The sequence below is a fragment of the Ranitomeya variabilis genome, chromosome 1 (genome assembly GCF_051348905.1).
Source record: "Ranitomeya variabilis isolate aRanVar5 chromosome 1, aRanVar5.hap1, whole genome shotgun sequence".
Lineage (NCBI taxonomy): Eukaryota > Metazoa > Chordata > Amphibia > Anura > Dendrobatidae > Ranitomeya > Ranitomeya variabilis.
The window spans coordinates 397271016-397294790 of NC_135232.1; the positions used below are offsets into that span (position 1 = coordinate 397271016).

The window sequence follows — 23775 nt, forward strand, 5'->3', positions numbered from 1 at the left end:
GCGCGGTCGGAAAAAGCGGACTGTCGGGAGCAAAAAACGTTACATGTAACGTTTTTTGGTCCCGATGGTCCGCCACAACACGGCGCAACCGTCGCACGACGGTTGCGACGTGTAGCAATGCGTCGCAAATGCGTCGCTAATGTAAGTCAATGCAAAAAAAAAAACGCATCCTGCAAGCACTTTTGCAGGATGCGTTTTTTCGGCAAAACGACGCATTGCGACGTATTGCAGTAAACGCCAGTGTGAAAGTAGCCTTACTCTATACCTATGCCCAACCCTGCAGGGGCCCCTGGCTATATCCCTACGGTCATCCACTACGCTTGTGCCCGCTGTAAGAAAAAGTGAGCTTCAGGCCGGCCATCCCCTTTCTGTCCGTCCTGCAGTCCTTCCACCATGTCCTTACCTCAGGAAGTCTAAAAATGCTCTGGATGAGTGCAACCCCCCTCCCCCGGAGTGGGCTGATGCTATGTCTCAGTCAGTGTCTGACTTAACTAAAGTGTCCCAGTCCCTGGTTCAGGTCCTGGAACGTATTCCGCTTCTAACTACTGCTACCAGTGCCACGAACGCCTCTTACGGCGATTCGCTCGCACCTGACCAAGACCCTCACAGGGGCAGACTTGAGAAACTATCCAGGAAGAGGACTCTGTCTGGATCCTCATCAAGTACACCGGATCACACTGCGTTAGCCGGAATACCCCTCTCTACCCGTTCCCCCTCCTCGCAGGCGGACGTCGGCTCAGATTTATCTTCTCAGTCGGAGTCTGATTCGGATACGGATCAGACCTCCGGGACGCAGGATATGGTGGATAGCCTTATTTCGGCTATTATTCAAACACTTGAGCTTAGGGACGAAAAGGCAACCTCTCAGGACATCTCCATTTCATTCAAACGGACGAAGCGTCCCTCTATAGAGTTTTTCTCAATCACAAAGAGTTTGACAACACTACATCTAGACCAGGGGTGGGCAATTAATTTTGCCATGGGGCCACATGAGAAATTGGGATGGTTTTAGAGGGCCGGACTAATATAAAATAAAAATATATATGTAGCATCGTGATTACTCGCTAATCCCGCCCACTGCACAGTAGCTCCGCCCCCACCACATCAACCACACACAATCCCGCCCCCCCCCACATTACCACACACAATCCCGCCCCCCACCACATTACCACACATAATCTTACCCCCCACCAGATTACCGCCCCCCACCACATTACCACACAATCCCGCCCCCCCCACATTACCACACAATCCCGCCCCCCACCACATTACCACACATAATCTTACCCCCCACCAGATTACCGCCCCCACCACATTACCACACATAATCCCGCCCCCACCACATTACCACACATAATCCCGCCCCCACCACATCACCACAGATATTCCTGCCCCCCACCACATTACCACACATAATCCCGCCCCCCACATTACCACACGAGGCTCCATTCCCACACATTACAGCAGCGTTAATTAGATAGCAATGAGCGTGCCGAGCGTTAGCTGGCTGGAAACAGCTAGTGTATGTATGTGTATACGTGTACGTGTATACGTGTACACATGTACGTACGTACGTACGTACGTACGTACGTACGTACGTACGTACGTACGTACGTACATGGATCAGACCCCTCTGTGCCTCTAGCAATCCCCCCCGTCCCCCTCCCCAGTATGTGATCACCATTTTAGGTAGTATTCCCCATGTAGCACCCAATATGTAATATCCCTTAATGTAGCCGTCCCTTGTAAGTAATCCCCATTGGTAGCAATCACCCCTGCCCCCCCCTCCCCAGTATGTGATATCCCCCACTTTAGGTAGTATTCTCCATGTAGCCACCAATATGTAGTATCCCTTAATGTAGCCATCCCTTGTAGGTGATCCCCACTGATAGCAATCCCCCCCCCCAGTATGTGGTAGCCGCGGCAGCCCCATGTAGTAGCCCCCCTCCCTCACACTCCCCAGCAACACAGGGACCCCCTCTCCCCCCGACCGCGCGGATACTCACCCGAAGGAGACCGCCAGCCAGCAACTTGCTTCACCGCAGCACATCCCGCGTGGCGCTGGAGTGACGTACGCACGTGACGTACAGGGCCGATGCGGAGCTCAGCCTCTTGTGACCGGTGGCATAATGCTGCCTCCGGTCACAAGAATGATGGACACAGCCGGGAGCCAATGGCTCCTGATGCTGTGTCAATCACATCCTGACCCTGGAACTGTATGCTCTGCAAGCGCATTCAGTTCCGACAGCGTGTGAATGAGCTCGGGGCCTTCACTCCAGCCGTTTAAAATCATCAGGCGCGCCGGATGCGGGCCACATCTTGCCCAGGTCTGATCTAGACACTGGGAACATCTCGGTAAGCGCTTCTCGGGAAGGAAGCGTCTGGACATCTTATAACCTTTTGATTCAGACCTTGTCAACAAATGGTCCGAGTTTTCAGAAGTAGATCCGCCTGTGTCTCGATTGTCCTCGCAGACTGTGTTGTCCATCCCTGACGCAGCGTCTCTAAAGGACCCCACGGACAGGCAAATTGAGACTTTAACCAAATCAGCCTTTGAAGCTTCTGGGGCCTCTCTCTGTCCTAATTTTGCCGCCTCTTGGGTGGCGAAAGCTGTTTCAGCCTGGGCCAAGACCCTGCGTAGAGGCATTGTAGCTTCGGCTCCTGCAGAGGAGCTAGCGGATTTAGCGGATCAGATTGCTCACGCAGGAAAGTATCTCTTAAATGCCTCCCTGGATGCGGCTGCTTGCTCCGCAAGGGCTAACAGCAACATCATTGCCATTCGCTGAATTCTTTGGCTGAAGGCGTGGAACGCAGACCCCGCTTCTAAAAAATCTCACTAGTCTGCCTTTCCAGGGCTCCAGGCTCTTTGGCACACAGCTGGACCAAATGATCTGACGCCACTGGTGGTAAGAGCACTTCTCTACCTCAATCTAAGCCTAGGCATCCCTTCGTTAGGAAGGGACCCCATCCCTTTCACCCCTTTCGGTCCTTCACCTCCTCTGGTGGTGCCTCTCAACAGGACCGGTCTGCCACCCAAGGAGAGCGTAAGAAACCTGCCTTCAGGCCTACTCCTCACTGGAGAATTAAAAGCCGCTCCTCTAAACCCTCCGGATCTCGCGGCCATAGGTTTTCTTCAACATGACGGGTCACTCCCACCTGGAAAACTTTCCAGGGTGGGAGGCAGGCTTCTTCTGTTCACAGAGGCTTGGTTATCAGTGGTTGACGATGCCTGGGCCAGGGAGATCGTCACTTCGGGCTACAAAATAGAATTTTCTTCGCCCCCAGGAAGACGTTTCTAACTTTCATCCACCCAAGCAGCCCTCCCATGTTTCAGGGGATTTCCAGGCCGTTGTCTCACTCCTCGCCTCAGGGGTAATCGTCCCAGTACCTCACCGCGAGCGGTTTTCGGGTTTTTACTCGAATCTTCGTTGTTCCAAAGAAAGACTGCTATCTCCGCCCGGTTTTAGACCTCAAGCAGTTGAACCGTCACCTCCGGATTCGGCACATCAAAATGGAGTCCCTGCGCTCGGTGATCGCATCCATGGAACCGGGAGAATTTCTATGTTCTGTGGACATCCAGGATGCATACCTACACATTCCTGTTTGCGTACAGCATCAGAGGTTCCTTCGTTTCACGATCCAAGAGCAACATTATCAATTCACAGCGTCCGCCCCCAGGGTCTTTACGAAGGTAATGGCGGCGGTCATGGCCATCCTTCGATCGAAGGGGATTCTTGTAATCCCCTATCTCGACGAACTCCTGTTCAAGTGTCCGTCTCGTCGGAACTGCGCCCAGAGTCTCCAGATCACTCTGGACACGCTAGTCCGGCTAGGTTGGATAATCAACAAGCAGAAGTCCACCTTGATTCCAACCCAACGCCTAGAATTTCTGGGCATGGAATTCGACACCACTCAAGCCAAGGTCTTCCTCCCGAAGGAGAAGTTCATGGCTCTTCGGCAGGGCATCAAAGCTCTGAAGTGCTCTGCCCCTCTACCTTTATGGCTCGGCATGAGGGTTCTAGGAAAGATGGTAGCTTCCATGGAAGCAGTACCTTATGCCCAATTTCACTCTCGCCCTCTCCAGCTGGCCCTTCTCTACGCTTGGGACAGGAGCCCTCTTTCTTTAGACCACTCAGTTCGTCTCCCTCTCAAGGTGAGGCAATCTCTCACTTGGTGGGCGCTGTCCACCTCCATTCTTCGAGGGAGGTCATTTTTCCCCCATCATTGGCAGGTCATCACCACCGACGCCAGTCTCCAGGGGTTGGGTGCAGTCTTTCTCCACCTCACAGCTCACGGCCACTGGAATGTTCAGGAGACGCCTCTCCCGATCAATGTCCTGGAGATCAGGGCAATCTTCCTGGCCCTTCTCCGCTGGCAGTCCCTCCTCACGGGAAAACCGGTCCGCATTCAGTCGGACAACGCCACAGCTGTGGCTTACATAAACTACCAGGGAGGAACTCGCAGCCAGCAGGTCATGAGGGAGGTATCAAAGATTCTACGGTGGGCAGAGAACCACGTTCCCTCCATCTCTGCCATCCACATCCCAGGGGTGGACAATTGGAAAGCCGACTTCCTCAGCCATCAGGGGCTTGTGTCGGGCGAGTGGGCTCTTCTCCTTGCCGTTTTCGACCAAATTTGTCAAAGGTGGGGCGTCCCGGATGTCAACCTAATGGCCGCCCGAACAAACCACAAGGTTCCCCGGTACGTCTCCAGGTCTCGGGATCCGATGGCTGTCGGCTGCGACGCCCTCTTGATTTCGTGGGCCCAATTTCAGATGCCTTATCAGTTTCCGCCTCTTCCCTTGATTCCAAGGGTCATAAAAAAAGATAAAGACAGAGGGGTTTCCTGTTCTCTTAGTAGCTCCAGATTGGCCTCAGAGGACCTGGTATGTGTAGCAAGTTGAACATGCTATCGGACGTTCCGTGGAGACTCCCAGACCGTCTGGATCTTCTCTCACAAGAACCCCTCCTTACACTCGATTTCTCAGTCCCTGAATTCAATGGTATGGCCGTTGAGGCCGCGGTCCTGAAGGATGCAGGCTTTTCCCACAGCGTCATTCAAACCATTATAAAAGCTAGGAAACCGGCATCTTCACGTATCTACCATAGATGTTGGAAGGCCTTTTTTCGCTGGTGCGATGACAGCAGTTTGTTTCCTATGGTCTTTTCCCTTCTTTCTGTGCTTGGGTTCCTCCAAGCGGGTCTCGATTCAGGTCTTTCCCTAAGTACCTTGAAGGGTCAGGTTTCCGCTTTGTCCATCCTTTTTCAAAGAGACCTGGCGTCCCTTCCCAGGTGAGGACCTTCCTTCAAGGTGTCGCTCATATAGCGCCTCCGTACCATTCTCCGGTTGAACCTTGGGATCTCAACCTCGTACTCAGCGCCCTCCAGAGTGCGCCTTTTGAACCTATTCAGGACATTTCCCTCTCGCTTCTCTCATGGAAAGTGGCCTTCTTGTTCGCCTTCACCTCAGTTAGGAGAGTTTCCGAGCTAGGGGCATTGTCCTGCCATTCTCCCTTCTTGATTCTACACCAGGAAAAAGTGGTCCTGCAGCCGGTTCCTTCCTTTCTACCAAAGGTAGTTTCGGCTTCTCACATCAATGAGGACATCGTCCTTCCTTCCTTGTGCCCTTCCCCACTTCACCCTTTGGAGAAATCTCTTCACAGGCTGGATTTGGTCAGGGCTATCCGAGTCTATCTTTCTAGAACTGCTTCTTTTTGCCAGTCTGATCCTCTGTTTGTTGTCTCAGAAAGGTCTTCGGAAGGGGCTTCTCGCCTCTAAATCCACAATTGCTCGTTGGATCCGTTCGGCGATTCTGGAGGCATATTGTGTCCATGAAAAACAGCCTCCCCCGGGGGTGAGGGCTCACTCTACCCGGGCTTTGGGAGCTTCCTGGGCAGTTCGCCACCAAGCTTCGGCCTCGCAAGTTTGCAAGGCCGCAACGTGGTCTTCCATTCACACCTTCGTAAAGTTCTGTAAGGTACACACTCTGGCTTCTGCGGACGCCGGCCTGGGTAGGAAGATTCTGCAGGCGGCGGGTGCTCACTGGCCGACCGGAGTCTCCTTCTCTCTGCATATTATCCCCACCCTTGGGACTGCTTTTGGACGTCCCATGGTTACCTGTGTCCCCCAATGAAACGAGAGAGAAAGAGGGATTTTTGGTTCTTACTGTAAAATCTTTCTTGGAGCCTTCATTGGGGGACATAGCACCCTCCCTTTATGTTGTACCGTGTTGGCCAACGTGCCGTTGTTTTGGGTTGGTACATATGTTGAGTTTGTTTATACTTGCTCCTACTACTGCTTTTGCACCAACTGAGTTGCCTGGTGCCGGTTAGAGGGTGTATACTGCCGGGAGGAGTTACTTTTCTTTGTTTGCATAGTGTCAGCCTCCTAGCGACAGCAGCATACACCCCATGGTTACCTGTGTCCCCAGTGAAGGCTCCAAGAAAGAGATTTTACGGTAAGAACCAAAAATCCCTCTTTTCATCCATGGAGGAACTCATGAGCACGTCGCGAGTCCGGCGATCACTAATTTAGTCACCGGCTTCGGCCCTTGCTAGGCCATAAGCCAGTAATCCCGGCCCCTTCTGTGCGTCACTCTGGCGGTCCCGCCCACCTGCCTGGCGCTTCTCGCACGCTACGAGAAGCGCTTCTCCTGTTCTCTGCGGCCATATTTCGCCACCCAGCAGGCTCAGCATGGCACAGCAAGCTTCCTCTACCCTTGAGGTCCAGCACTTCACGCTTGGGGCCAGAACTCTTGGGGGCACAGAGCTAAGCTGAACTTCCAAGAGTGATGCCATTTTAACCCCTTTCTGCCATCGGATGGAATAGTACATACGATGGCAGAACCCCCGCTTTGATGTGGGCTCCGGCGGTGAGGCTGCATCAATGCCAGGACGTGTCAGCTGACATGTGCCCGCAATAGGCGCGGGCGGACTCGCAATCCACCTGCATCTATTAACTAGTTAAATGTCGCTGCGAAGCTCTGACAGCGGCATTTAACGCGCGCTTCCGGTCATCCGGACGGAAATGCGTCGGTGCGTCGGCATAACAACCAGAGGTCTCCTGCAGACCTCTATGGTTGTTGATGCCAGATTGCTGTGAGTGCCACCCTGTGGTCAGCATTCATAGCAATGCTGTAATTCTACTACATAGAGGCGATCTGAGCATCTATGTAGCAGAGGCGATCGAGTTGTGGCAGCTTCTAGCCTTCCATGAAGGCTATTGAAGCATGCCAAAATTTAAAAAAAAAAAAAAAAAGTTTTCCAAAATATATGAAAAAAAAAATGAAAATTTAAATCACCCCCCCCTTTCACCCCATTCAAAATAAAACACATATTTGGTATCGCCGCTTTCAGAATTACCTGATCTGTCAATAAAATAAAAGGATTAACCTGATCGCTAAACGTAGCGAGAAAAAAGTCAAAATGCCAGAATTACGTATTTTTGGTTGCTGCGACATTGAATTAAAATGCAACAACGGGCGATCAAAAGATTGCATCTGCACCAAAATGGTATCATTAAAAAGGTCAGCTCGGCATGCAAAAAATTAGCCCTCACCCAACCCCAGATCACGAAAAATGGAGAGTCTAAGTGTAACGGAAAATTGCGCAATTTTTTAAAGCAAAGTTTGGAGTTTTTTTTCACCACTCCGATAAAAAAGAACCTGAAGAATCATAATGGCAGGTGAGTTTTAGCATTTTTTGAACCTAGCAAAAAAGCCAAACAAAGAACAAGAGTGGGATTGCATTTTTTTTGCAACTTCACTGCACTTGGAATTTGTTTCCCATTTTCTAGTGCAAGACATGGTAAAACCAATGATGTCGTTCAAAAGTACAACTCGTCCCATAAAAAATAAGCCCTCACATGGCCATATTGACTGAAAAATACAAGTGTTATGGCTCTGGGAAGTGGGGGAGCGAAAAACGCAAAACCGAAAAAAGCTTCGGTCATTAAGGAGTTAAAAACTGCACCCCTCAACATATTCAAAACTGCTGTCAGGTAGTTTTTTTTGTTGTTGTTTTTTTTTAACCCTACAGTTTCTTTTTAGGTATAAAGTGGAATAACAGGATTGAAAAAATTGTTACTAGTCATGAACAAGTGTGCTCTGATATTGTGTTATCCTATCGCACTCGGGTGTTTTCTGAGTGTCTTCGGCGTGCTCGAATAATATGTTTGAGTCCCTGCTGTTGCATGTTTTGTGGCTGTTCGATAGCCTAAGAGACATGCAGCCTCAGGGACTCGAACATACGTATTATCCCAGTACACCCAAGATACTCAGAAAACACCTGAGCATGCTCATGATATCGAGCATGGTTGCTCATAGTTCTTCATTCCTGTTATTCCATTTTGTGTTAATAGCATTTATTAAAAAAAAGGTTCCTCATGGCGCAAAAAATTTCTTCATCACTAAGAATAATATCTCTCATATGGCCATGTTGATGGTGAAATAAAAAATGATGGCTCCTGGTTCAAGGGGAGGAAAAAACAAAAGTGCAAAAAAGAAAAAAATCCTGGTTCTTTAAGGGGATATTAACTTTAATATACAGGTGTTCTAACATAAAACTGAGGCTGATGTACCATAATTACTTTAAAATGTAAGATATATTCAATAGTTCATGTAGCTTTGTGAAATCTGGTGACATGTAAAAGACTTGGGATACTTTACATGTTTTTTGCGGAAAAAAAAAAAAACCTAGTCCATAAGGTGTACCCAATCAGTGTGGTTCCTGACTCTAGTGATTCACCTCGCTACATGTGTAAATTGGTGCCAAATATTAAACGGAGTTCTCTATAGAACTATATTTTCCAAATTACTGTACTTTTGTTTAATCAGTCTTACAGATAACGTTCTGAAAATGCACATGTCTGGTTGTACATTTTTTACCTGATGCCTGGCTATGGTTCACTTCCTTTCCTGCCACTTTAAGATATGCCTTTCCATCAAGGTTGCAAAAGAATTGCAGTCTACAATATGTCCATTTTAGAGTCTGTCATGGCTTATATACAGCATTGCAAGGTTTTCTTTATATTTTCGTATGGGTGTATGAAAAGGATCTAATAGCCATCTCAATTTTGTTTTATAGAAGGCGGAAGAAAATGCAGAAGGAATTGGATCTGGACTTGGTCCTGATGGAGAGGTATTGTGAAAAATTGACATTGTGTATTATAACCTATAGGGTGCTAAGGGTATCTTCACATATAGCGGTTTTTATGTCTGTGCTTGAAAAATACAGGCTATGGCCAGGAAACTGCAATGTAACTTAAGGTACATGCATTTTTTATTATAAATAATTTGTATTTCTACTGCGCCAACATATTTTGCTGCAATTTATAATTTTTATTAAGTTTTGGTGGGACTTTTCATGTGTTTTTTTTCTTTTTTTCTATGACTAGCCATTTTGATTCAATAAAGAAAAACGGCAGTTAAAACACTGAAATAATTGATGTGTTGCAGATTTTAAAACGCACACCACAGGTCAAAATAGCAAGGAAAAAATGCACTGTGTCGGAGTCATATCTTTAGAATCTCATTCATTCTGTGGTTATAGTAAAACAAGGCGTTTTTTTTTTTTTTTTCTTAGGGAAGATGTGAAGAAAAACATTAAAATTATTTCAATGTATCCAAATGTAAAGTGTCCAAATGTTATATGATTGCTTGCCTCTTAGTTATTTTTGTGTGTAAACCCTTAAAGAGGTTGTCTTATGTTAGCTTGCAAAACCACACTGCTCTCCAGCCTCCAAGCTTTGGCTTGTAGGGAGCTGGTGCGGTCCTGCATGATTGCATTTCTGTGTAATTTTCAATGCTGCAAACAAAAGTAGCTTAGCCTCTGCAGCATGTTGTATGAATCCATTCATTCAGAGGAGCTGGTCCAAAAGCTACGTTATTAATTAGTGGCCGTCCGAAGGGAACCCTGATAAACTGCCTCTTAACTGCCAGCATTTTCAAGTATTCCTTTGATTAGGCTGTCTGGTGCAACATGTCACGTGCGTCACGTCAAAATAATAATGTTGTCCTAGGCCTGCTAATGCAGTAAGATCCAGTGATGCTGCAAGATAAATGGCAGGTTCTGAAATCTGCCATAAAATATTGCTCTGGCTGCAGGCCTGCGTCCTGCAAATTGATTTGCATGATCTCCTGTGTTCTTAGTAAGTTTAAGTCTTCAGATGCGGCACATGATCTAACACAAAGTGGATGAGTAGATGGAGTAGATGAAAAATTTATTTTCTGACCTAGTAATAAAAGAAAAAACAAACCACTAATTTTTATGCCCTTTTTTTTTTGCCCAAGTGCAGCAATAACCTTTATGTTGTATACTACTCTTTCTGCACACGTTGTGGCTTGGAAGGGAAGGAGCGCCATGTGGAGCACAACATTGGCTGGAATGTTTTCCTGTCACCGTATTGTATTTGCAGAGCCCTTGATGTATTAAAGAGGAACCTCTTCCTCTCCCTCCCCAAGCATGTCCACCATGCTTCACTGTTGCCTGGAAACTTTAATTACCGTATATACTCGTATATAAGCTGAGTTTTTCAGCACATTTTTTTTGTGCTGAAAATGCCCCCTCGGCTTATACACGAGTCATTGTCCCAGAAATACGGCGGGGGAGGGGGAGCTGCATGTCACAGAGAAAGGAGTCGGCGGCTGTAACTGTGCCCACTGCTAAAGAGAAGTGAATATTCACTGCACTGGCAGTGAATATTCATTTCCCTTATAGTGCACACAGGTACAGCCACCGGCTTCTGGCACACATCCTACTTACCTTCCTTGCACTCCCGCGCTGCATCTCCTTCTGGTGCCAGTCTTTCGGCCGAGCGATCACGTGTCCCTCGCTCATTCATGTATTGAATATTCACCCCTCTCCACTCCCATAGGCATGGAGTGAATATTCATTACTTTAATGAGCAGGGATACATGATCGCTCGACCGGAAGAGTTGCTGGCGCCGTAACGAGATGTAGCAAGGGCGCGCAGGGAAGGTAAGTAGGATGTGTGTGTGTGTGTGTGTGTTCTTTTTTTTTTTTTTTAATAGGAACCATGCATACAATGACTGGGATAAGGAGCCATGCATACAAGGACTGGGACGGGGAGCCATGCATACAATGAAGGGGATGGGGGAGCCATGCATACAATGACGGGGAAGGGGAGCCATGCATACAATGAAGGGGATGGGGAGACATGCATACAATGAAGGGGATGGGGAGTCATGCATACATTGATGGGGATGGGGAGCCATGCATGCCAGGAGATAGGGATGAGGAGACAATGCATACCCGGCTTATACTCGAGTTAATACGTTTTCACAGTTTTTCGTGGCAAAATTAGGTGCCTTGGCTTATAGTCGGGTCGACTTATACTTGAGTATAAATGGTATTGTGCCGCTTTCCAGTTCTTCGGCAAACAAACTGCTTTCTGTTACAGCCAAATGATTTAAATTTTGATTTCTCAGTCCAGAGCACCTGCTGCCATCTTTGTGCACCCAAGTTCCAATATTTTCTTGCGTAGCCTGGTCAGACTTCTCCAAACAGTAGATTTGTGTAGCTGGGTCCCATTGGCTGCTTCGGGTTTTGAGCTGATGACCCTGCTGCACATCTTCTTATTTTCAAAGGAACGTAAGCATGATGTGTCTTTAATCTGCTGCACTTTTTCCTTGCCCTACCATTGTGTCTATTGTTTTCAATGTTGCCCATTTCTTAGTGTATCTACAAAATACAGCAGCACATCTTGAAACGCCAGTTGGCTTTGAAATGTTTGCCTATGAGAGACCTTGCTGATGCAGTGTAACTACCTTGTGTCTTGTTGCTGTGCTTGGTCTTTCCATGTTGCATGACTTGTACCATGAAACTGTCTTCCACAGTGTCACCTTTGTAGCAGGGCTTGACTGTCCCTCACCTAGCTTGAAGCTTCCTTCACAGCTTTTCCGTTAACATCAGCTTTCGTGTTAATGCAATGTATTTCTTCTCTTTCCATCATTCAGCTAATAGATGAAAGTAGCCAGATGAGCGACCTACCTGTGAAGGTTATTCATACTGAGACAGGGAAAGTTCTCCTTGCTCCAGAAGCACCCAAGGCCAGTCAACTGGAGACTTGGCTGGAGATGAACCCGGGGTAAGTAACTTTGTCCATTTGTTTTAAGTTTCAGTAAACTTCTTTAAAAACTTTTTTCTTGTTTAATGTTACCACCCCATAAAAGCCCCATTATTAAGTAGTGGTCTGGACTTTGAACCCCAACTGATGGATCAACACTAATTTAAGTTGACAAAAACAACTAAAGGGTTTATCCATTCCTTTAGAACAGTTGCCTATTTGACCCAGCATTGAGGGGAAAAAAACTACACATGAGATTGGTGCCGCTGTTCTGTAGTAAGTAGTACAGAGCAACAGAACTGGGGTTTAGTTTGTGACTGGGATTTTACTTCCCCGACATCCTGGGCTCACTGAGCAACTGATATGAAGTAATGGGCAAAACATTTAGACTAAAATGTTTTTATTGTTGATTGTCTTTTCTCCTCGTTTTGTTCTGCCACTGCAAATCATTTGTAATACATTACTGTTTTATAAGGCCACTCTGATCTTTGTTTTATCTCCTCAGATATGAAGTAGCTCCAAGATCTGACAGTGAGGGGAGTAGCTCAGAGTATGAAGAAGAGGTATGTGTGTGTTGTATCGATAAAAGAGAGAAAGATGTTTTATCTGCCCATGAAACCGATTTGTCCTGTAGTTGCTTCACAAAATTGCTAGTTTGTCAGGTGCACAGAAAGATAAGTCCTGACCGTTATTGGTGCAATAATCTCCACAGATAGAATGTGTAGTGTTCCAGCACTAGAGAAAAATATCTACGAAGATCGTGTGGTATACACCTTCTAAACTTTAAGACTTTTTACAATGAGATGCTAAATGGAGTATGAGCACTTAGTCGTTTTTCATCATAGATCCGGATAATGTGGTTCACTGTTTATCATCCCTATGGTGATCACAATATAGAAAAAAAGCATTTAAAATTCCAATTATTCATTAAATATTAACTATTAAAATGAAGATTATCCACAACAATCATGCAACAAGGGCCAGCATTCTTTAATAGCTCAAAACACTGATTAGAGACTATCTTCAATTAGTAGAATACAGAATTCTATGTATGGGAAGGGACCTACCTACAGTCACCGTCAAAAATCTTTCCCTACCTAATCGTGGTGGTTGGCATCCGAAGAGATACATCAGTGGCGCGTCCTCTCACCGAACACTGTGCCCTTAGCACTCCATAATCCTATCCCAGTATGTAGTAGGTGTAATAATATTAGTAAGTACCTCCTATTAGAAATATAGTATAGTTCTTCTGATTCGCTATGTCTCTTACCCCTTTTACAGAGCATTGCTGAAGTTTGGGTATCCATGGTTATGACCACTAGCAACTAGCTAACTGTCACCATATGCGTGGTCATAACCAATGCCCTGTACATGAGGTAAGCCACATAACAAATTATATAAGAACTATACAACATTTCTAATTGAACAGCAAAATTATACTAAAGAACGATGCAGATAAGTCCACTATGTAATAGAAAAAAATCTTTATTAAATATAACATTAATAACACTACAAGGAATATAAAAGTGGCGGTGGTTTAAAAGGCCACAAACACAGTGTATGTGAACATGGAGACAGGCAATGCACCCCACAGCAACAAGCTAGGCATAGTGTCCTGGAAATAAAGGGCACAAAAAGAATTGTTTAGGCTACATGATGGTAACCATAAATTATAATAGAAGCAAAGTCCCACAAATAATAGTAACAAGATGGTAAGTAATACTAGGACCAGTGCATAATACCAAAAGAGCATACCATACCAGCAAGATGATGCAGGGAGCGCGTCTGCTCCAAAGAAACCCCGACGCGAGTTTCGGAGATGTCCTTCCTCAGCTTGTTACTGTGGGGTGCATTGCCTGTCTCCATGTTCACATACACTGTGTTTGTGGCCTTTTAAACCACCGCCACTTTTATATTCCTTGTAGTGTTATTAATGTTATATTTAATAAAGATTTTTACTCTTGTCGCCTCATTGGGGGACACAGGACCATGGGTGTTATGCTGCTGTCCACTAGGAGGCGACACTATGCATAATCTGAAAAAGATTAACCGTGGCTCCTCCTGTGCAGTATACACCCCTGGACGGCATCAGCCTTCTCCAGTTTTTGCTTAGTGTCGCAAAGGAGGCACACCTAAAGATTTTTACTTCGTTTTCCCGACGGGATTACAGATGAAGAAAAGAGGGTCTCCTGTGAGACTCCCGGCATGGCTCCTTCCTCGGCCCCCTATTACGGGGTGCCCAGTTGAAGTTGAGATGGCTATTCCCCATGCTGCTCCTTCCCCAGCCCCTCGGGTGCTGGTTCGAAGTCGAGACCCCCCTCCTTCCCCAATTCCTTTTGGTTTCTGGGTTGAGGTCGAGGCGAGGATAAAGGCCCCTGAAGGTGACAAAGCACCCTCCCTATCCCCCTCTGGGGGTATTAGGTTGCGACACCTCAGGTAGGGCCTGTACAGGCAGCATCCTACAGCTCCCAGCAATGGGCCAGCACACTGCGCCTGCATCCAGGGACGCCAGCCCAGCTGCGGGCTCCTGTTGGGGCCGGGGGGAGTGCAGGCAGGCATGGCACATACAGACACAGGGCTCCCTGCGCCCCTGTCTCTGCGGCAGCACCAGATCTATACTGCCTCTGGGAGACCCCTACCGGGCTTCCGCTTATAGCCCCACCGCCATCCTGCCTTTAAATCCGGAGGGGTCTGGTTCAGATCCGACCCCCTCCCGGACTTTCGTGCCGGCCTGGAGCCCTTCTGGGCCTCAGGCATCTAATTTAGGCCCCGGCTTCGGCCTAGCTGAAGCTGCTGCCTCCTCTCCGCCCCCCGGCCCGCCCCCCGGATGACAAATATGACACTCTGCAGTGTCATAAAGGGGGTGGATCGAGACAGAAAGGGCGCGTTTTTACACAGCCTTGCCGCCTTTTTTCCAGCTCTCCGCCCCCTTCTCCTCTCTTCTGTCTTTGCAGCCATTTTCGGCTGCAGATTAACCCTGCATCTCCCGGTCTGCAGGACCAGGACCAGGCAACCAGTCTCCGGGGGGCACAGGACTGTGGATCTTCGGCGCTGGACCTAAGGGCACACTGGTGGGGTAAGATCACAGCTGGGTTCTTTTTACTCAGCTGTGAATCCATATTACCTATAAGGCTCCCCTGTAGGTTCTCTACTCCTGTAAGGTCCATCTGCTGACAGCACTTCTGCACTCTGTGCACTATGCCGGGCTCCAGGTCCAAGAGAACCAGGCAGAACTGCTATTATGCATTCTGCACAGCCTGCGGGACCGCTCTCTCCAGTAGTAGCACGTACCCGCATTGTCAGAACTGTATACAAACTAATGTGTCACAGCCTCAAGAAGCCCCTGCCAATGCCTCGGTGCCTAATGCCATGCCGGAATGGGCTACTCAGATATCGCAATCTATGACGCAGTCTATAGATAACCTAACTTCCACATTGCTGCAGGCTCTGCAGGGTCATGCCCCGGCTATGACCGTTACCCAGCAAAGGGAGAGCTTGACTCAGGAACAAGATGACCCTGGCACATCCACGTCTAGGTCAGGACGCAAACGGATCCATAGATCAAGTCCATCTGCGTCATCCCATAGCACACGGTCATCCCCCTCTAGGGAGAGACACCGTAGCTCCAGGTCATCTAGACCGTCCCATCCCAGGGACAGGCAATGCAGATCTCCGCAATCCCCAACCAGAGAACGCCTCCTCCCCAGCTCACCCAGCAGGGGACGCCTCAGTGATACACAGGATTCGGAAGGCATCTGCGACTCTGACTCGGACAGAGAAACGGAGGGGTCCCTGATCCCAATTCCTCCTAGCAATACAGCGCTAGTTGAGGACATAATATCGTCCATCCATCGGGTGCTGGACATTTCTGATCCGCCACCAGAGGCCCCGGAACATCAGATTTCCTTTGAAGGACCTCTGAAGCCGCCTAAGGTTTTCTCTAACCACCCAGAGTTTAAGGCGATCCTTAAAAAACAGCTCTCACAGCCTGAGAAAAAATTCGCTAATCGCAAATATCTGGAGTCGAGGTGCCGCTTCCCACAGAAGGACACCAAGGAATGGACAGATCCACCTGAAGTGGATCCCCCAGTCTCTAGGCTGGCAGCACAGACCCTCCTTACACTGCCAGATAGCTCAACCCTCAGGGACGCAGCAGACTGGCAGGTAGAACGCATGGCTCGTTCAATTTTCAAGGCAGCAAGGGCATCCATGGCTCCTGCGTTCGCCTCAGCTTGGGCTGCCAAGGCCATCCTGGCCTGGGCAAAGAATTTACAAGCCTTTCAAGCATCCGCTCCTCAACTGTCGGACCAAGCGGTTCAAATTGCAGTTGTAGCAGATTACATGCTCCATGCAGCTCTGGTTTCAGCAAGGGGAGTCGCGGGGATAGCATCAAACGCCATCACGATTCGGCGTATCCTCTGGCTGCGGGAATGGAAAACGGTCGCAGCCTCAAAGGAGTCCCTCACGCACCCCCCCCCCCACCTCAGTGGGAGATTTTTCGGTGAACAGTTGGACACTATGATATCCAACGTCACAGGGGGTAAGAGTACTTCTCTTCCCCAACTGAAACCTAAACGCACTTACAAGAAGAGTAACCAACCTCGATTCCGATCCTTTCGGAATTCCTCCGGCTGGTCCGTCTCACGTCCAGTACAAAATCGTGTGTTCCACGCAGGGACAACTCATGATCGACGCAAAGGTCGGACAAGACTGGCAGTCAAAAGCAGGCCAGTCTAAGCCCAGAGGAGGAAAATCCCAGACTTACTCCTCCTCATGACGCACGGACTGCGGAAAACACCATACCAGTAGGCGGCCGACTTTTGCAAAACCGCCAGCCAAGGCTCGAGCCTACCACCAAGCGGTCTCCTCGCTTTGTCAATCAGGAGTCATAGTACCGGTACCCACGACCGACCGCTTCCGAGGGTTCTACTCCAATCTGTTCGTAGTTCCCAAGAAAGGAGGCAGCGGACGGCCCATACTAGACCTAAAACAGCTACAACAAATATGTACGGGTCCGTCACTTCCGCATGGAGTCCCTTCGGTCCATCACTGCGTCCATGGAGAAGGGAGAATATCTCGCCTCCATAGACATACAAGACGCACACCTGCATATACCTATTGCACCTGCCCATCAGAGGTTTTTTTCTCAGGTTCGCAATAGGCCAGGACCACTACCAATTCGTGGCTCTCCCCTTTGGACTCGCCACGGCTCCCAGAGTGTCACCAAGGTCATGGCAGCAACCATGGACGTCCTGCATTCCAGAGGCATAGTAGTCGTTCCATACCTGGACGATCTACTCATCAAGGCTCCCACCTTCAAGGTTTGCGAGCTCAGCGTCTCAATCACAACCGATACTCTCAGTCGTATGGGCTGGTTAATCAACCTACAAAGTCATCACCAACTCCGAGTCAGTCCCTGACCTTCCTGGGAATGTTATTCAACACTTCCAGGGGTCTAGTGCTCCTTCCCAAGGACAAGGCACTGGCCCTCCGACTAGCAGATGAAGAAAAGAGGGTCTCTTGTGAGACTCCCGGCATGGCTCCTTCCTCGGCCCCCTATTATGGGGTGCCCAGTTGAAGTTGAGATGGCTATTCCCCATGCTGCTCCTTCCCCAGTCCCTCGGGTGCTGGTTCGAAGTCGAGACTCCCTTCCCCAATTCCTTTTGGTTTCTGGGTTGAGGTCGAGGCGAGGATAAAGGCCCCTGAAGGTGACAATAGCACCTTCCCTATCCCTCTCTGGGGGTATAGGTTGAGACACCTCAGGTAGGGCCTGTACAGGCAGCATCCTACACCTCCAAGCAATGGGCCAGCACACTGCGCCTGCATCCAGGGACCCCGGCTCAGCTGTGGGCTCCTGTTGGGCAAGTGGTCCTCAGCGGAAGCGTCCATGCCCATCAAAATCCTGAAAATTCGTGCCATCCTTCTGGCATTGAGGGCTTTCCATCACTTACTGGCAGCCTCTTACATCAGGATACAGTCGGACAATACCACGACTGTGGCATATGTGACTCATCAAGGGGGGACCCGCAGTACTCAAGCGACGCGGGAAGTGTCATATGTCCTCCGCTGGGCGGAGGACACAGGGTCGGTCCTTCGGCGGTCCACGTTCGGGTGTGGACAACTGGGAAGCAGACTTCCTCAGCCGACAAGGAATAGACTCGGGAGAGTGGTTTCTCCATCCCGAAATTTTTCTACAGATCTGTCTCCGCTGGGGGACCCCGGATGTGGACCTAATGGCATCCCATTTCAATGCCAAGGTCTCCAACTTCATTGCCTGAACTCACGATCCGCGGTCGCTCGGAGCAGACGCTCTGGTTCAGGACTGGACTCAGTTCCAGCTTCTGTATATTTTTTCCACCTCTCCCCCTGATATCCAGAGGGTGAGGAAGATCAAACAAGAGGGAGTTTCAACTATCCTCATTGCACCGGACTGGCCAGACGCACATGGTACGCTGACATCGTACAACTCACAGCAGACGCCCCCTGGCATCTCCCCGACCGCCACGATCTTCTATCACAAGGGCCGTTCTACCACCAGAACTCAAGGGCTCTCAACTTGATGGCGTGGCCCTTGAGACCTGGGTTCTAACCCAGGCAGGGTTCTCGACAGAGGTCATTGCAACCATGATCAGAGCACGGAAATCAGCCTCTGCCAAGATGTATTACCGTACCTGGAAAGTTTTCTTTACCTGGTGCGAATCTCGTGGCCAAGTTCCACTCCCTTATTCCCTACCCAAAGTTCTTGGTTTTCTCCAAGCGGGTCTGGAGGCCAGTCTGTCATTGGGCTTATTCCCTACCCAAAGTTCTTGGTTTTCTCCAAGCGGGTCTGGAGGCCAGTCTGTCTTTGGGCTCGCCTAAAGCCAGGTGTCAGCCCTCTCAGTGCTTTTTCCAAAAGCGCATTGCTACCAAGCCGCAAGTAAGGCCTTTTCCTTCAGGGGGTTCCCCGATTGGTTACCCCCTACAGACGACCACTAGAAACGTGGGACCTCATCCTGGTCCTGACAGCATTGTAGGAACCACCCTTCGAACCCCTTAAGGAGGTCCCGCTCCGCCTTCTCTCCCAGAAGGTGTTTTTTTTCCTGGTGGCACTCACCTCGCTACGCAAGGTGTCTGAACCGACAGCACTCTCATGCAGACGGCCTTTCCTGGCTTGTCACCAGGCCAAGGTAGTTCTTCGTACGGTCCCATCCTTCCTTCCGAAGGTTGTGTCAGACTTCCACCTCCATGAGGAAATTTCACTACCATACCTTTGTCCGGTTCCGGTTCATAGAGTGGAGAAGGCTCCGCATACGCTTGACCTTGTCAGGCCTTTGCGTATATACGTGTCTAGGACTGCGTCCTTCCGGAGGTCTGATTCTCCTTTCCTCCTTCCGGAAGGCGGCCACAAGGGTAGGCCAGCTTCCAAAAGCTACTCTTGCCAGGTGGATCAAATCCACCATACAAGAGGCGTACCGCCTTAAGAATCCTCCTCTTCCAGCCGGTATTACGGCACACTCTACACGGGCGGTAGAGGCCTCCTGGGCCATTCGGCACCAGGCTTCGGCACAACAAGTGTGTAAGGCGGCCACTTGGACTAGCTTACACACATTTACTAAACACTACAGGGTTCATACCCAGTCCTCAGCGAGCCTGGGTAGATGTGTCCTGCAGGCTTCGGTGCCCTAAGTATAGGGGCCTGTCTGCACAATATTCGTCCATTGCTTCCCACCCAGGGACTGCTTTAGAACGTCCCATGGTCCTGTGTCCCCCAATGAGGCGACAGAGTAAAGGATATTTTTGTGTACTCACTGTAAAATTTCTTTCTCTTAGCCTCTAATTGGGGGACACAGCTCCCACCCTGTTGCCCTTTCCGGGCTGTTGCAACTGTTGAGTTCTCATATTGTTTCTTGAGCTCGTGCATAGTTGCCTTCTTACAGGCATAATTATGTTATTCATGTTACGTTCCTCCTACTGCTTTGGCACAAAACTGGAGAAGGCTGATGCCGTCCAGGAGTGTATACTGCACAGGAGGAGCCACAGTTATTCTTTTTCAGATTATGCATAGTGTCGCCTCCTAGTGGACAGCAGCATAACACCCATGGTCCTGTGTCCCCCAATTAGAGGCTAAGAGAAAGAGATTTTACGGTGAGTACACAAAAATCTCCTTTTTCTATTACATAGTGGACTTATCTGCATCGTTCTTTAGTATAATTTTGCTGTTCAGCTTTTGGTGTGTTTCATATCATTCCATGGTCAGGCACCATTCACTCTCCATTTTGAATCATTAAGACATCATGAGCAGAGGGTGTGCACGTGGTTGCCTGCATTGTTTTCCTTGCCTTAACATTTCTAATTGGAGGTATTTGAAGACCTCCGATTCTTAACCCGTTAAATGCCGCTGTCAATCTCTGACAGCAGCATTTAACACGCGCCAGCATGGGTGCGTGTCATTCCATGCACCCATCAGCGTGCCTGTGATGTGATCATGGATTGCCGATGAAGAGCTATGACTGCCGGGGGGTCTGTTGAAGACCTCAGTCCTTGACCATATGGAGCTCCTTTGAAACCTTGCCTGTGGCAGGGCTTCAAAGTAGACAGTTGATTTTTTCCTATATGCAGCGATGCTGTGGCATTGCTGTATATAGCACAAACAATCAAAACATTGCAGCTTCAAGTCCCCTAAAGGGACTATTAAGATCAGTGATTGTGGGGGAAAAATATATATTTTTATAAAACCTTAAATTCAAATCAGCTCCCCTTTTACCCATTGAACGTAAAAATAGTAAAAAAAAAATACATGATATTACTACGTTCAGAAAAGTCCAATCTATAAAAATATAAGAATAATTAACTTGAACGGTAAACATCGTAAATGAAGAGAGAAAAAAATTCACGCTCCAAAATCAGGGCGGCTGTTTTTTTGGGTTTTTTTACCTCTACAATTCTACAGAAAATGCTTTGACAAGCGATCAGAACGTCACATCTACCCAAAATGATAAAAAAAAGCCCTGCAAAAAAATAACATCACACAGCTCCATCAAAAGAAAAATGAAAACATTCCGAGTCTCGGAAAATGTCAACACGACCCCCAAAATGTTTTTTTTTTTTAATTACTAAAATAATTAAGTGAACATGTTGGGTAACGCCATAATCGTACTGATGAGCAGAATCGTATTGCAAGGTCATTTTTACAAAGATAGCACAATCTGTACTTAATTTTTTAAAATTGGACATATGAACCCACTAAATAATATAAGAAATACAGCAACAGTGGAATTTAAAACATAACTTTTACTAATATTGGAGAAAAGTCAAAACAGTGTCACCCAAAGTGATATTAAAATAAGGGGCAAAGTCCCCACCAAGAGACCTACAGAGGACCCCCGTCTACTCCGCCTACAATGGCGCTAGCGGAATATATGCAGACCAAAGTATGGTTTAAACCATAGCTGCCAGAGACATATACATATGAATAGCAGAACCGTATCTCATACAATTGGTTGCACGTAAAACAATTATCGCTGTATAGAAAAAATGGCACCTACAATGATGGTGCTACAAATAATTGTTAAAATGAAAACGGAAAAGGAACAATCTCACCAATTCCAAGATGCGTGAGCAGGAGCACCGGAAAACCTCTGGTCAGGGAATAATCCGGGACTTGATGAAAAGAGACGACAATACCCTGTCATTCCCTATGGGGCTACCGGTAAGCTATCCCCAGAGCTCCTGCCCTTACAAGGGCAGTCCACATCTACCCCTGTAATAGAATGCCCTGCACTCTCCCTGTGGTCAGTTCCGACGCGTTTCCTCCAAGTCAATCATCAGGGGACCTGCTTGTATAGAGAGATGAGTGCCTACATGCTAAGAAAGGGAGACAATGAGTTCTGCCACCCCCTGTGCTGTCTTACAGAGAGTGACCAAACTATAGGGGCAAACTTAAATAGGAAGTGGTTCAAACCTTCAACCACTTAGAATGGAGCAATCACAACACCTGTGTGGTAGCTATGGGTAACAAATGACAACTATTGTAGATGGGCTGGTGAGCTAAAATATGTATGATCTTGCCCAGCTAGCCACATTTGTGAACCCTAGTGTCCAATACAAGAGCGCTGTCAGCGCTATAAAACATAAAGGCGGGTGAACTGACCTGTATGGTGACGTCACACGCCAAAAGCACGAGATGCCCCAAACGCCTGCATGAAGAACTGTGCCAATACCTGCAGACATGCGCAGTGAATACCGGAAGTCACCGTTGCTAGGTGACGATAGATGCGCAGCTACCACGGTAAATACCAATATCTAGTAGAGAAAGCACAATAAGCGCTATAAAAGCTAACGGCAGGTGAACTCACTTAAATAAAGATATAACACGCCAAAACCGCGAGGTACACAAGGCGCCAACAAAACCGGAAGAAAGCGCCTGCAGACATGCGCAGTACATACAGGACGCCACCACTGCTAGGTAACTACAGGTGCGCGGCTGTCGGTCAGAGCACCGTTACTAAGTGACTAAGGACGCACAGCCGCTCATTGACAAACCATAGCACAGTGCATGCGCAGTACAAAAGGACGCCGTCGCTGCTAGGTAACTACAAATGCGTGGCTGTCCCTCCTAGTACGTAAGAAGTCGTTACTAAGTAACTAGGGACACAGCCGCTCGTCAAGATACCATATCGACAAGGTGCCTAAAGGAATTATAAGCGGCATACTGAGAAATGTGACATGCGCGTATGTAAAATTATGCAATAATATCAAGTGCCGTGATAGTACAAACATATAACGGCACCATGGTGCACAGGGGTTTAATACATCAAAAGTACCGACAGAAGGTAGTCAGAAAGGCCACATAGCAGAATACCTATGTCTGTGTCAGTACTATAGTAAACACCTATAAACACCAATTTACATATGCAAGACCTGGCATATATAGTCTTACACAATAGGTACTAATATACCAAAAATAGTCAGTTATTGCATAGCAGGACACAGCTATAAAATACCACAAACTAGATGAGCCCCATATTTGAATAATACAACAATTAAAGTAAACATGCAAATCCCAAAGGTTATGGGTGACAGTAAGAGGACTTAGGCCTATAAAAAGTAACCATTGACTGTGTAATAATAAGAATGACCAAAAGAACGAGGCACCAGAGACAGATTCAGATGAAACAGCTATAATTAATTTAGTCATTAAGGCCATGGGGAGAAACGGTGTTAAGATAAAAAATCCATTTGGCCTCTCGTTGAAGGAGCAACTGATCCCAGTCGCCCCCACGTATAGGTTTAGTAACCTTCTCAATGGCCATAAATTTAAGGTGTTTAGATAGGCCATCATGCATCTGATTTATGTGCCGAGAGATAGGGGTATCTCTTCTATGCTCAACATCGCCCACATGTTCACCGACTCTTCTCTTGAACTCTCGAATGGTTTTGCCGATGTATTCAATACCACATGAGCAGGATGCCCTGTATACAACCCCTTTGGTACTACAATTAATAAACTGCTTAATGTCATATTTCCTGCCAGTCACGTTGCTCACAAAGCTATTGCCCACATTGATGTATTGGCAAGCCGTGCAATGTCCACATTTATGGCAACCAACCACATTACTCCTCAGCCAGGTCTCATTACGAGGGCCCGAGAAGTGACTGTGGACCAATCTATCGTTTAGCGAGCGTGCCTTCCTGTAGGTAATGGCCGGATAGT

The 23775-nt window shown here is 48.0% G+C and overlaps 1 protein-coding gene across 9 annotated transcripts in view; it reads left to right on the top strand.

The window, feature by feature from the left end:
* The window catches only part of SMARCA2 (SWI/SNF related BAF chromatin remodeling complex subunit ATPase 2), a 403813-nt gene that overhangs the window by 190153 nt on the left and 189885 nt on the right, over nucleotides 1-23775 (top strand). For all 9 annotated transcript variants that reach the window (XM_077249116.1, XM_077249118.1, XM_077249115.1 and 6 more), the window contains exons 11-13: nucleotides 9083-9136; nucleotides 11974-12104; nucleotides 12589-12646. In XM_077249116.1, coding sequence (XP_077105231.1) covers nucleotides 9083-9136; nucleotides 11974-12104; nucleotides 12589-12646 — 243 coding nt within the window. The remainder of the gene's footprint in view (nucleotides 1-9082; nucleotides 9137-11973; nucleotides 12105-12588; nucleotides 12647-23775) is intronic.